The sequence below is a fragment of the Adelges cooleyi genome, unplaced genomic scaffold (assembly GCF_023614345.1).
Source record: "Adelges cooleyi isolate 19-005CV unplaced genomic scaffold, UGA_ACOO_1.1 ACOO_flye_CR_arks_rails_tigmint_CR_PRNA_23, whole genome shotgun sequence".
In the NCBI taxonomy this organism is placed as follows: Eukaryota; Metazoa; Arthropoda; class Insecta; order Hemiptera; family Adelgidae; genus Adelges; species Adelges cooleyi.
In genome coordinates, this window is record NW_026095893.1 from 13,346,149 (window position 1) to 13,360,012 (window position 13,864).

The window sequence follows — 13,864 nt, forward strand, 5'->3', positions numbered from 1 at the left end:
TAATATCTTTTAGAGCTTTACCAACTTTTGAAACATAAATGATAAAATACATAATTTATTGGTAACTTAATTTTTTGAATTAAGAATAATTTGCTGAAAACTTACTAGCCAATAATCAGTTTTTGATAATATTACTTTTAAAGTTATTAGAGTTTAAAATTAAAGATAGTAGGTGATGTGCGATTGAATAATGGGGTTAGATAAAAATAATACTTCACTCCACCTTTCTTTCCATCCTAAACTTTAAACTCTAATAACTTTGAAAGTAAAATCTGAATCTGGTTACCAGTAAAAATGCTCAGCAAATTACTCTTGGTTTAAAAAGTTAATTAAATATAATAATATATGTTACTGTTCATGTTTCAAAAGTTGATAGAGCTCTGGAAAATATAAAAAAAAGGTAAATATGTAGTAATTTTATAGGCGACCACGTCCTTCGAACTACAGTAGGTAAGTAGTATCTAAATACAAATAAACATATTTTTGATATGATTTAGGTACTCAACATATAACAAGTGATGCGTTCGTTGTGTTGACAGTAACTTGAGACCTTTTGAACAATTTTTACGGTTGACAGTAAAAATTGAAACCTTTAATTAATATAATGTCGATCGTAGAAAATAAATACCAAAGGCACAAACCACAAAAATCGGATTAGAATACGTTATTTTATCCCTAACGGGCAGAAGTGTCCCATCTCTACTCTTGTCTAGGGTTAAGATATGGCAATTTAAAAAAAAGGAAAAGAAAAGGACAATAAGAAGTACATAATAATCGTTACAGCTATACATAATTATTTATTTTAATTCGCTATAAAAGTAGCAACTAAAAGATATGATGTATTCTATTTTCTTAAAATATATAATTGTAATAAATTAATAACTATGATTGTGACAATTTATTTAAGTGATGTCGAAAAAGTACTACAAGCGCACTAGACAAAAATTTGTAAATACTATTTTAGACTTAAGAAATAGGCAGTCTTATAGAGAATCACTAAAAATCTATTGACTAGTTTTAGAAAAAAGGTACATCATAAATTATGTATATTATTATTAATATTATGTATTTTTTAAATATAAATATTCGGACGTTCTTTTTCTAAAAAAAAGAAAAAAGAAGCTTATTTAATATAAAATCGAGTATTATTATAAGTATAAATTATTGTTCACTACTAAGGCGACAGATATCTAAATCATTAACTTTATCACAGATTTGACATAGCATATACATAATTGATAAAATATGCGTATAGACATAGGCGTGGTAGAAAATAATATTCTAACAAGGACAAAGTAAATATAATATCTTTTCCCATTTTTGTTTTCACGGCAAGCTACAGTACACTATGTAATAAATAATGACGAGGGGCTTACGTTCATGAATACAAAAAGATAAACAGTATCAAGGGTGTAAAAAACGAGATTCAATAATTGATAAATCGAATCGCAATTTTTTTTAATAAAAAAAAAATGTGTTCATATAGAGAATACGCGTATACAAAGACCAACTTTATGCTAATTCGTAATTATTCAAGTTTATCTAATTATACAAAAAAAAAAAAACTAACCGTTTATAAATCGGTACCTAGTTACATAAAAGTACATCAATGATAAATCTATAACGATATTCGTGTAGGTAGACCAATTTCGTAAATCTTAATATTATTTTTTAGCTTAGAGATACGAAATCTTTTATTTTGTGAAGCCGATTATTTCTGAGAATATTATGTTATACTTTATGCTAATTATTTTATAATTAGCCCAGTGACTAGGTCAGATATTTTCTCTACGGGCTTTGATGCATCTATAATCATTTATAATAATTAAGTATTAAAAGTTTGATTTCTTAAACTACTGGCGAGGCAAGTGCTCCAGCCTTACGCCCCCCACGAGTTTTACCAAAATCACACGTATATAAATCAATTGTGTACACTTTTCACTGAACGTGTATGCAATCAGAGCTGAAACTCGACACTCAGGGTGCCAAAAAGGATCTCACACACGAACATTCCAAAATCCGGATTTATCCCGACCTCTGAACGATCTGCGGTATTTGGAAACAACGATTGAACTATTAAAGCGTTTTAATCTTGTGCACATTTTTAACGCGCTTTCTCGAGTTAGAGTTAGCTATCATACTTGACTACAATAAAATAAAATCTCAACTGCCACACAAAAGAAAAGAACAAGAACCCCGAGCGATAGACGGATGAACTAAGGTCTTAAAACTTTTCGTTCTACTGCAAAGTTTTTGCAATAAAATTACGGTACAAAGAAACAATTGGCTTAGGTCGCATCCTCGATTACTAATAACAATTCTAATGTATATGTCATGTATTCTAAGAAAGTATAAATATTGATCATAAACATTTATGTTCCGACTAGAAACCGCACAGAAAGTTTAGCCAAGGTCTTTATTTAAAAAAAAAAAAAAATCACTCTGATCGCTTATTTTTGAAAACATATTATTGTCAATAATGTTTCTATATGGACTGTGTGGAGTATGAAATGAAATGGGCTATAAAAATATGTTTATCGTTTCAAACGTTACTATGGTAAACGTTTACTGTGTTGTATATATTGTATGCATATAAATCGTGAAGTAACCAGGTCTATTGAATGGGCACGTTCGAAAAATATTATGCGTTATTTTGTTGTAAAATAACTTACAAAATACAACCGTCGATTCAAATATCCAATAATAAAAGAAACGACGTACATACGGATGAGTGTATAATACTTACAGACCCGAAGTGACTTTTATGCGCAAGCCATTATATGATATTTTTTATATAAATGTTGATAAGTGATGGTAAATATTTTGTGATTTCCTTTTAGTTCGTTCTGGATAGTAGTGTAATATTTGAGGGTAGTTAGGCGTCATACTTTATAATTACATATATTATAAGACGAACGTTAAACGTGTAATGATTGTGGACAGGGTCGGTTCGATAGGGCATGAAAAATGACCGGCGTTGAATAAAAGTAGAAATCGTTAAAGTACAAATTCCAAATTAAAAACGTCTCGTACATTTATCAAACGGATACCAATAAGAAGATCTACTGCGGCGGGGGTTTAAATATCTACTAAGACTGCGATTTCTTATATGAGATAAATGGACGGCCATCAATAAAACGCGCTTTGCCGCATCCGTCTTTATAAATGTATTTGTTCACTACACATTAGCCTAAAATTCTTACGGCTGTTATTAAGACGAACAAAATTGGTCAGTCCTACAGGTACATAATAAAACCGCCGTAAAGAGTCCGAAAGAACTATAGCGATTCGTTTACCTATACTATTGTACACTTATATGTAAACACCCGCGCAGGGTATGACGTGCCAATGCAATATTGAGCACATACTTAAGTAGTTTAATCGATTTACGGACAACATCGGACTACACTTATTAGGAATATCAAGTTAACGTAATAAATATATAGGACAAAACTTAACGAAACTTGGCCGTAGTCCCGTGGGACCTCGGTAAATAATGATAGGGTGGGACGGCGCCCGTATAGATGCTGTATGTGCGACCCAAATATCGGTTAACGCGAGTTCTCTTGTGTTCGATTATCACAAAGTAGTTGTTTAAGTTTTCCTCTTTACGCTCGCCTCGATCCGCACGTCCAGGGTGTTCACCGCGTTCGAGTCGTCTTCGGGCCGCCTGCCCGGGAACCGTGACCGCACCAGCGCCTCGGACCTCTCCTCGGGAATGGCCAACGTCACGTACGACCGGGACTGAGGGGGAGGCGCCAGCAAAACCGGGTTTTGCGGCACCGTAAGTAGGTTGCTCTTTGTTTCTTTCGAACAATGGCCGGTCGCCGTCGGACCGGCGGATTCCAAGTCCGACATCGACTTCACTTGCTTGGGTTGCCAGTCCGAAAACTGACCGTCCACGGCCGACGAACACGGTTTTTGCGAGCTCGGGTTGGTTTTTTGCTGTGGTTTCGGTGGGCTGCACCTGTCGTTTTGGGTCGTCTGTAACAGGATATCGTCGAATCTCATATTGATTTGTAATATAATATTAATAACGGATTATAATGAACACAACACGTTGTCTAGTTCTTGCAGTACACGGAACAGGGTTAAGATTTAGAAAATAGAAAAAAAAAATCTTAACTTGTGACAGATTTTCCTTTCAAGTTTCATGACGACACTCTATATACATTAAACACAAACCTTAAACGCACACGTTGGCGAGCCAAGCGCCGTTTTTCAACTTAACAAAAAAAAAATCAATTGTTTTTTCATCAGTCACCCGTGATCGGTAAAAAATGCACGGTTGCATAACAGTGATTATGGGATTATGTGATTGTAACTGTGATTATTCGAAAATTGGGATCCTAATACTTTATATTTTAAAATTTCATAAATCAAATACTCATAACTATATTATCTTCATCATAATCATCATACATTTTGAACCCAATTTGACTATATGGTTTGAAAATGTGTATTATTCTTTATGCTGGAGGGTAAAATAGGTTGTTTTCTATCCCTTTATCAATCTAATTTTGTGGCAAGGTGCGCTGCTAGCCGACGTATATTTTTTACAACTGTTTTTGGATGATTGTTGAAATATGTTGTAAAATATTTATTACAACTTTTATCTTTAAATAAAGCAAATAAGCACCACGGTTGCCGAATTAAATATTATTATGCATAGAATATATTTTGTTACGTACGGTCTTATAGTATATTATTCAATAATCTTAACAAAAAAAAAAAAAAACGGCATTATTAGAAAAAATAATTTTAATTTTTAAGTTTGTATTATTATTGTTAAAAAATTATAGCTTTTGAATGTTGTCTAGGAACTATTTAGTCTATTTAGTAATATTTATTGTTTTAATTTAAACGGAAAATTCGCGAAAGAGATTGTTTAGTAATTTTACTCGTTTGAATTAAATTGACTAAAGTACACCTGATTTTCTTTTAATTTGATTAATGTCACTTTTCAATTACCTGCTTTCAACAATAAAAGTTTATATTGATTGACAGTTATATAATTAAAATTGATTCAATTTAGTTTTTAAGAATGATATCGGCATTGGTATCCGTAGCAACTGTGGCGTATACTTTAAAGTTTATGTACTTGAACCTGTACATTTAGTTCACTAGTGCTTAAAATATTCTCGACGAATGGTTAAAAAATAACGTTATTGATTAAAAATATAATCGATAATTTTTTTTTAGTACTCACGAAAAACTGCCGATTCCTCGGTTTGAATTGAGGTATCATGAACGAAGGCATTAATGCAGGTGGCATTAGAATATTAGATTCTTGAACGGTTTGACGTCTTCTCTGAGAGTGCATTACCGGTTGTTCTGTCGGTCGGCCACTCCACGAGTTGAACGAGAACCTTCTTCCTTGGTCTGGGTTCAAATTCACAATATCATATTAACAAATTTGTTCACAGGAAAAAATGACTTGTACGATTACTTTGATATAACGGCGAAGGTGGTAAGCTTTTGAATGTAAAGTCGGCGGGCAAAGAAAACTCTTTACATAGTGGATTTTGATTTCCGTATTCTTGGTCTAGTGCCATTTGCACCAATTGTTCCTCTTCCTCGGCCGCCATTTCTCTCTCCAGCTGATCTTCCATATCCATTTCGTCCTCCATCTAACATATCAGAAAATAATTCTAGATTAATCGTTATCATAGGTGTTTTGTACTGGGAACGTTCCGTAGGCGATACGCCTCTTAATTTGAATTCGATTAAAACAAAATATAAAACGAACCGTTTTTTAATAAATCTAATAATGGTCGATACGGTAATATTTTTAAATAAATGTAAATTAGAGTGATAAAAAAGGCCTTTATTTTTATACCGAGTCGATGATCGTTAAACTTCAGAATTAATTACTTTCGCTGTATTGTATGACCCAATATGGTATTTACATTTTACTATGAACCCTACAGGAAATTATATTTATCGCCGTTTTATTGCAATCTGTTACTTCGAGCGTGTATATGTTTTATAATTAGCTTTTCTACCTAATTGATAGACCGAGTGCTATTTACATACTCGTAATTTGTAAAGCTGTGTTCTATTAATAAGCTATGCTGTGTTGTGATAATGTGGAGCGTGACAAACAAGCTTTCATGTAAAACAAAAGCTTTTTATATCGAACAACCTTTTTTTTTCTGTAATAGTATTTTTTGGCGCGAGAAATATAGAACTACCAGCTATACTTGACATGGATGATAAGTATGGCGCTATAAAAAAAATGGCGTTTGGCCTTTTGAATGCTCTAGGAGTCATACAAAATGTTGTGCATCTTTAGATTATAACTATATTCGTATCTAGGCCAAAGTATATTTTGAATAAGTATAGAAAAGTTTGTATTTAACGGATGTATCTTATGTAGTCTAAATATTCAATTTTGTTTTATTGCTAAGGGCTTGCCGCTTGAGAACAATGTAAAGTGTAACGCATAAAAGTTTAATTAAAAGCATAAAGTTTCTGTTCTAAAAAATTGAAGGATGACATTGAGTGATAAAAAGCACCGGTTTTAAACATTTTTGTTTTGTTTTTAATAACAGAATTGTTTATCGTTTTATATTAGTTTATTAAGATTGTATTTTCATTGGTAATTTATCGATTTCAACAGTGGCGCCCGACTCATAGTTTGTAAGTGCAGCAAAGTATTAATTTTACGAAACCACAGTTATACAATAAACACGGGGACATATTTATTGTATAACTTTATTTTTCATGCGCATACATAATAAATACAATGAGTACTTATTTGGAAAGGCACAATGTCTCAGTTTTATTGATATCACAATTAAATTAAGCAAAATGTCTTTTTTAAACCGTACACTCTAGGTGCAGGTATTTTTTTGTGTAAATAAGCTTTGTGTAGATGTTATTCATTTGGTTTTTATACATAAAGTAATCGAATATATATAATTACGCTTTGCTAAACTTAAAATTATAAAAGTTTTTCTCAGAATATTAGGCAAATGCTACACATAAATTATTTATGTTTATTTTCCACTTCGATAGTTTATATTATATCGATCAGGGTCGGACTGGCACGGGTAGGTCAGGATTTCGGCACCTCATTCCCTCAAGGGTCTAAGTCTTGAAGTTTATCCCCCAATCTCAAAATCCACTTTTCTTCTAGATTTAAACGAACAAAAGCCACCGAGTACGGCTAAAATGGAAAACTATATTCATACTATGGGCTACCACTGTGTGGAATAAAATAAAACAGCTAAAAAATGTACATTATTATTTTTGCCTTTATTGAAAAATTCAAATAATAATGGCGGTTGGTTTTACCTGTTTATGCGATTCTTCGAGATGCTTCATGAGAACAGCCACGACGACGTTGACCAACACGAATTGGGCCATCAATACAAATATGACGAAAAACATTGGCGCTATTCCGGCAGCTACACAACAGTTTTTTACACAATCGGCAGCGTCGTCACAGTCTTCCCTAAGTGCGTCCTTCATGATCCCGTTCCAGTTGTCGCCGGTGGCCACACGGAACAGAGTCAAAAACGCCATGCCGAAGTTACCGAAGTGTGCGTGCTCGCCCAAGCCTTGGCACGCATGCTCTTCGCTACATTCTAAATACACAGTTTAAAAATAGTAAGACACGTGAAAATTGTATTTTCTCATGCAGTCATTAGGTAAGACAGTGGTCAGAATCCAAGAGAGTCTAGTTAGTTCAGTAAGTACCTATATTGTGGTTATATTTATTGCAAATAAACAGGGACGTATTTAGGGGGGCCAGAGGGGGCTTAGGCTCCGGGCGGTAAATTTTGGAGAGCATTTTGGTACTTAAAATGTACTCTCTGATAATAAAAAATAACTATCAAGATTTGTATGCATATGTAGAAATTGCCTTACGAATTTTTCTTTCTTGTCCTATTTCTAACTGTTCTGCTGAAAGATCTTTTTCAGTCTTAAAAAGGGTCAAGTCCTATTTGAGATCAAGAACTACAGACGAGGCGCTAAATTCTTTGGCTGTTTTAACCATAGAGTCCGATTTATCAAAGAAGTTAGGTTATAATGATATTATTGATACCTTTGCCAATGAAAAAGCTCGGCGTAGACATTTTTAACTTATTTAATATTGTTATACATATGGCCTATGAGGCATTTTATACACTAAGGGAATTTTTTTTTAAACCTATTACATTTAGGTTTTTTGTATCAACTATAATTAATAATAAATATACCTACTATAATTATGTAATATGTGATTCAATAAATGTATTTTTTTTGTACACCTAATAAACCTTTTAGATTACGAGTGTAGCGAAGTATGCATTGGTTTCACTATCATGTGTTTTTTTTACAAATACACCTATTGCTGAAGAAATTTAGGTTGGGAAGGGGGCGTTTTTTTTCTTACCTGGGGCGCAAAATTCCTAAATACGTCTCTGCAAATAAATTAATACCTAAACCCTTAACCATAAAAATAATACACTCTATATGCGAATACGTATTTTGGCAATAATGTTGACAGTCTGTCGTTAGCGCTGAAGATGACAACGTTGTTGCCAAAGTACGCATAGAGTGTATTATCTTAAGGGTTAAGGTTCATTTCTTTACTAACAAAGGTACTATTTATTAGCCAGAAAAAGTGATTTAGATAAATCACACAAATATTTTGTAGGTAAGTAAATAGCATTTTTTGTCAATAATTAATACTGTTTAACTAGACAATGTTAGCAATTATTATTTAATAGTAATAGATGCTTACCGAGTCTTCCAAACAATTCCACACCTAATGCGGCGAATATGAAAAACAATAGGAAAAATAGCAAACCCAAATTGCCCACTTGTGGTAAAGCTTGCATGACGGTATCTAAAAGAGCTCTTATTCCTTTAGCCATCTTCAATAATTTCAAAACTAAAAACAAATAATAATAATGTCGTGTTAAAAATTTGTATATCAAGTAATTTCAAATTATATTAAGTACTAGCATAGAAAAATTAATAATAATTTTTAAAGTAACATTGAATTTAATTTGGCGTGTAGCCAAAATAAAGCATCGTATTTACTATTTATGTTTAGAGATAAAGATAGACTAAAGTTGAACTTGTTAATTTCTTATAATCCATTTTTAAATTCTTAACAATGCACTACTCTAAATCCTCGGTGTTTAAATTAATTTTATTTATCATGTTTTATAATTACTTAATCTAAAACTACTATTATTTTAACAATAAACATTTTTTCTAACAATAAACATTAACACGTGTATTTGCTGAACTATCGATGTATTTTAATACAATTCCGTTTTGATGGAGTATAACTTCAGATTGAAAGACTGTAAGTAACTTGAGATTTGCAATTTTGGTAAAAGCATTTCAAGTTTTTCCTTATTCGTTCAGAACAGAGTTGGGTGTTTCAGTAGAAATAAAAAGTCATGTTTCTATTGAGTTTACACTTGTTGGCGAGTACAATTAATATAATAAGCATAACGAATACGATTCAGCCTTTTTGCCTCGGCAGAACACAAGTGCTTACAACGTTGCCGCGGCTGCGGTCGGGGTGGTCAAGTGAACATTTATTTTAGGATTGCTAATTGGTCGTGTGTGCTTTTACCTACACACTTATAGGTTATGCGCAATAAACTCGTATCCACGAATAAGGTACGGGCAACGGTTATTATGCAAATCCGTCGGTTAAAAGTACACACGTGTAGATTGTAGAAATTATGTAAAGATTTAACTAGAAAACGCTAACCATGAACACCTGGTGCCTTCATTTGTTCGACCCAAATCTACTGGTACAACTACCGACGTGGACGTGGAACTTACCCCTGGCGATTCGCATGACTCTCATTACCCGGATTATGGTCGGGTTGATTGGTATGATTTTAGATTCGAGTTCTTCAAGCGTGATTCCCACGATAGATAATAGGACAATACCGATGTCCAGTATGTTCCATCTGTCTTTCACGTAAAGCTGCATCCCGAGGGCCAACATCTTCATCACGCATTCCAATATGAAAACTGCGGTGAAAAAGTAGTTGAATATTTTCAACGCGTACGTCAGGGCCTGAAAAAAGTTTTTAAAAAACGTGTACCGTGAATGGGCAATACATAATAGTGTTGTTTTAGAATCAGAACGCGGCAAAGCTCAATAAAAATGCTCAAGTACTGTTTAGGTTGCGTACTAAACGCTTGTATTCATAAAAATTACTGATTAAAGTAACCGTTCATCACGAGGAAAATTCGAGTACTCGTTAATTTAGTTTATTTATGTGTGTAGAATCGTTGTAGGATTAAAAATAACTAGAGTATAATTATTAATTATTAGTAAATACCTATTATATGTATATATATATTTTAAATCCTTATAAAAATAAAACTATTATTTAATACAGCCATTAGATAAAAACGTGCAAATGGATCATCACGTTTTACCGGCGAAGGCAAAAATACCCTCTTTTGATTTTACACGTACTTTAGGCATCATGTAGAACTCTAGAGCCATAGTGACAACGTTAAGACCGATGACAGCGGCGATCGCCAGGTCGAAATATTTAGACGTCACGACGCTGTGCACTAACAGCCGGGCACTGCTGTAATCTCTGTAGTATGGAGGCTCGTGCATTTCTATAAAAACAAATGAACAAAGATTACGTTTGAATTAAAAATCGTTTTTGATTTCTTGATAATGAACGTACTTCTACGTTTCTTTTCCATTTGTTTGGCGCGTTTAGCCAGTCGTCGGACTCTTTCCTCTTTTTCCTGTTCTTCCCGACACCGGTGGAAATTCTCTACCACGACACCGACGAACATGTTCAGGACGAAAAAACCGACCAAGAGTATGAATGATATGAAGTATAACAAACGCCATTCGGAATAATTTTCAATAGGCTAAAGGGGACAAAAACAAACCATTAAAAATATGAAGTTTGAAAATAGTTATATAAATCAAAATACCATCGACGCGAAAAGTCGTAAGACATAATAAAAATAATAATATAATATTGTACTTAATGGAATAGCGTACTTGCTGATCCACCCCGACCGCGTCTAAGCCTGTGTACATGATATTAACCCAGCCGTCTCTAGACGACAAAACGAACAATGACATTAACGCTTTGCCAAGGTCATCGAAATTGTACTTTTGATTGACCCAAACGTTTTTCTTGTCAGCTAGACATTCTCTTTTGTCACGCACGTGTTTAACGTTAGGACCCTCGCAATGAAAAAACGTTCCTTTGAAAAGCTAAATTGAAATATAAGAGTTATTAATATTAATGACCGATGAGTTTTTAAATATTTATTACAAATACATTTTAAAAGCAGAAATTCATAAACAGTCTGTTAGGTTTTGACACTAAGGCGTTGGGAATAAGATGTCGGGACACTCGGCTACCGCTTTTAAAAAAAACCACTGATTTTGTAGCGTAATTAGAGAGTTTAGCCTCTACAAAAAAAAAAACTTCCAGACTTTATTATCACAATTAGTTTTATAATGTCTATGCTTCAGTCTTATTATCTCGGCTTCTTTGAATATTTTAGAGAAAAAAAAATGGTTATTTGATAATAGTTATGTGATTACTTAAATAACTAAAATTAATATTTTTTTTATTAATCGAGAATAACTAATGGTAGCTGGTAAATGGTAAGTTCTACACTCTTCGTTAGTAAAAATTTATAAATATTTGTCATCTTCAATGACGTGATTCACCAATGTATGATTTATTGGTTAATTTTTTATTGTGTTTTGATGTTCTTTAGCGCGAAAAGACTGCGATTGAGAATGGATATTAAGTAGTTAATATACTTGACAAGTCATAAATAGTATATATTCTATATAGAGCCATTCAACAACATAACTTTGCCTTAATGCTAGATCCACAGGGTTATAATAATTTATTAAAATTTACTCTTTCCAAAAAATGTCCAGTGTTAACAAAATAACACATGTGTTGAAAAAGTTCATCAAAAATGTCAAAATAGTTTTAAAGCGTACGAAACGCTGTTAAAGGAAAATCTGGCGATTTTATAGTAGTAAATCTGTTATTTAAATTGATTTTTAAACTTTGTGTAGGTAATTATCTTCTTTGTTTTTTACCACTATTGTCCTGTGTAAATAAAAACGTTTAATTAGAAGCACGCGATAGTCGGTCCTGGTTATATTACTACAATTTGAGTTTCACTTTAGCTTTTTCTTAATTAAAAAACTTATTTTAATGTTGGCTACTATTTTTCGTACATAAACAAAATGTAGAAAAACAAACAATAAGCAAAACCAACTCTAAGTTTTAGTTAATTTTACCGAGGTATTTGTATTAAATAAATATAATTAAGAAACATAATCAGTTTATATAAATGAGTAAATTAAAGAAGGTAAGTAAAAAAAATCAATACCTATTGCAACTTTATACGCTTTTAAATCCTTAAGGGATTATAACATTCAACTTAAAAATAAAACTACTAATTAAATAAAATAATTATGGTAGTTGGATAGTATCGACTCGTATAATATTCTACTATCTACAAGCATTACAAAGTACGCAAATAATTATTGTGAGTTTTTAAAAATTGGTAAGTAGTTTGAGACAAACACAAAATCAGTAAGTACTTGAACTCAACCGTGTATACGGGAGTTGTCGATGATGCTGTAGTAGATTTTGATTTTATTACTTTAATTTAATAATAATAACATACTTCTGTTATAAAGTTCAAGGGAATTATTTTTTTTAAAATTGTTAATAAACTAAACTAAGCATATAACGTACGAGGAAAGTGTTTGTATATGTTGCATTATAAAATATGACAGCATCACGTTGTCTTAAAACATAGTTCAAAGCTATACTTTTGAGAGAAAACCACAGGAAACAACACTGCAGGATAAATCGACCGAAAGATGGATTGATCTAGATAAAAAAGACGTCGAAAGCAGACCCTCCCCGGAGTTAAGTATATATTATCCAAGAAAAAAGATAAAAAGGACATAAGGTTGTTAAGCATGAAGGTTATGAGAAAAATTCAAAGCAAGTAAATTTGGCGAGATTCAGTAATAGTGATAAAATCGTTCACAGAATATGTACGTTAAATGAAGTAGAACTTACAATTTTATGGGAGCGAATAATGTAAAGTTATGAAAATTGAAAACAATTTTTGAATACAGTTGTCAAAGTCGGGTAATTTGGTTTCAAAGTTTCCGAAATGTACATTAAGTATTAACTGTTTATCGATTTTGTAATAAAGTAGACTGGTCTATTAAAAATTTAAGAAAATATTATATAACGTCCCTTGAGAATCCGATATTGTGTAGAAGTAGTTTTGGGACGTTATAATACGTAGCTGAACGTCCAATCATATACACTCACACATCATAAATTTATTACACGCTAAAACTTTACGGAGCACATCTTATAGATAGTACTGGGAAACTCCCAGTATCATATATACCTCTGGTATCAAGTGAATATACGGATATAAGTCAAAACCATTACAAAGTTACATAAGAAATCCTAAACTTTTTACAAATAAAACTAGGTATATCTATATAAGTATTATGTTACAATACTCTTTTAATTAACAAAACCCAAAAGTTGTATTTAGGTTTATGTCGCGTATTTTTGATTAAAATATACTTACTTGGACTCCCAGAATGCCGAAAATGATAAAAAAGGTGCAACATATCAGAACAATATTGCCGATCGGTCTTAATGAAGACAGTAATGTTTGTACCACTAGTTTAAGACCGGGAGCTCTGTTGATTACTCTCAACGGCCGTAAAGATCTTAATAGTCTAAATACCTAAAACAAAAAAAAGAATTATTATTTATAGTCTGATTAAAAAAAAATGCATTTATTTTTTAATCAAGTGTGTTAATCTAAAGTGAAGCTATGACGTGGA

The 13,864-nt window shown here is 32.4% G+C and overlaps 1 protein-coding gene across 3 annotated transcripts in view; it reads right to left on the reverse strand.

Annotated features, from left to right (window-relative positions):
* Positions 1-1,104: 1,104 nt before the first annotated feature.
* Positions 1,105-13,864, reverse strand: part of LOC126835469 (voltage-dependent T-type calcium channel subunit alpha-1G) — a 126,496-nt gene continuing 113,736 nt past the window's right edge. For all 3 annotated transcript variants that reach the window (XM_050568085.1, XM_050568084.1, XM_050568086.1), the window contains exons 27-36: positions 13,603-13,764; positions 11,000-11,218; positions 10,671-10,863; positions 10,448-10,599; positions 9,799-10,039; positions 8,735-8,884; positions 7,300-7,592; positions 5,450-5,630; positions 5,210-5,382; positions 1,105-3,984 (exon numbers count right to left, since the gene is read on the reverse strand). In XM_050568085.1, the coding sequence (XP_050424042.1) occupies positions 3,595-3,984; positions 5,210-5,382; positions 5,450-5,630; positions 7,300-7,592; positions 8,735-8,884; positions 9,799-10,039; positions 10,448-10,599; positions 10,671-10,863; positions 11,000-11,218; positions 13,603-13,764 (2,154 nt within the window). In that variant the 3' untranslated portion in view covers positions 1,105-3,594. The remainder of the gene's footprint in view (positions 3,985-5,209; positions 5,383-5,449; positions 5,631-7,299; positions 7,593-8,734; positions 8,885-9,798; positions 10,040-10,447; positions 10,600-10,670; positions 10,864-10,999; positions 11,219-13,602; positions 13,765-13,864) is intronic.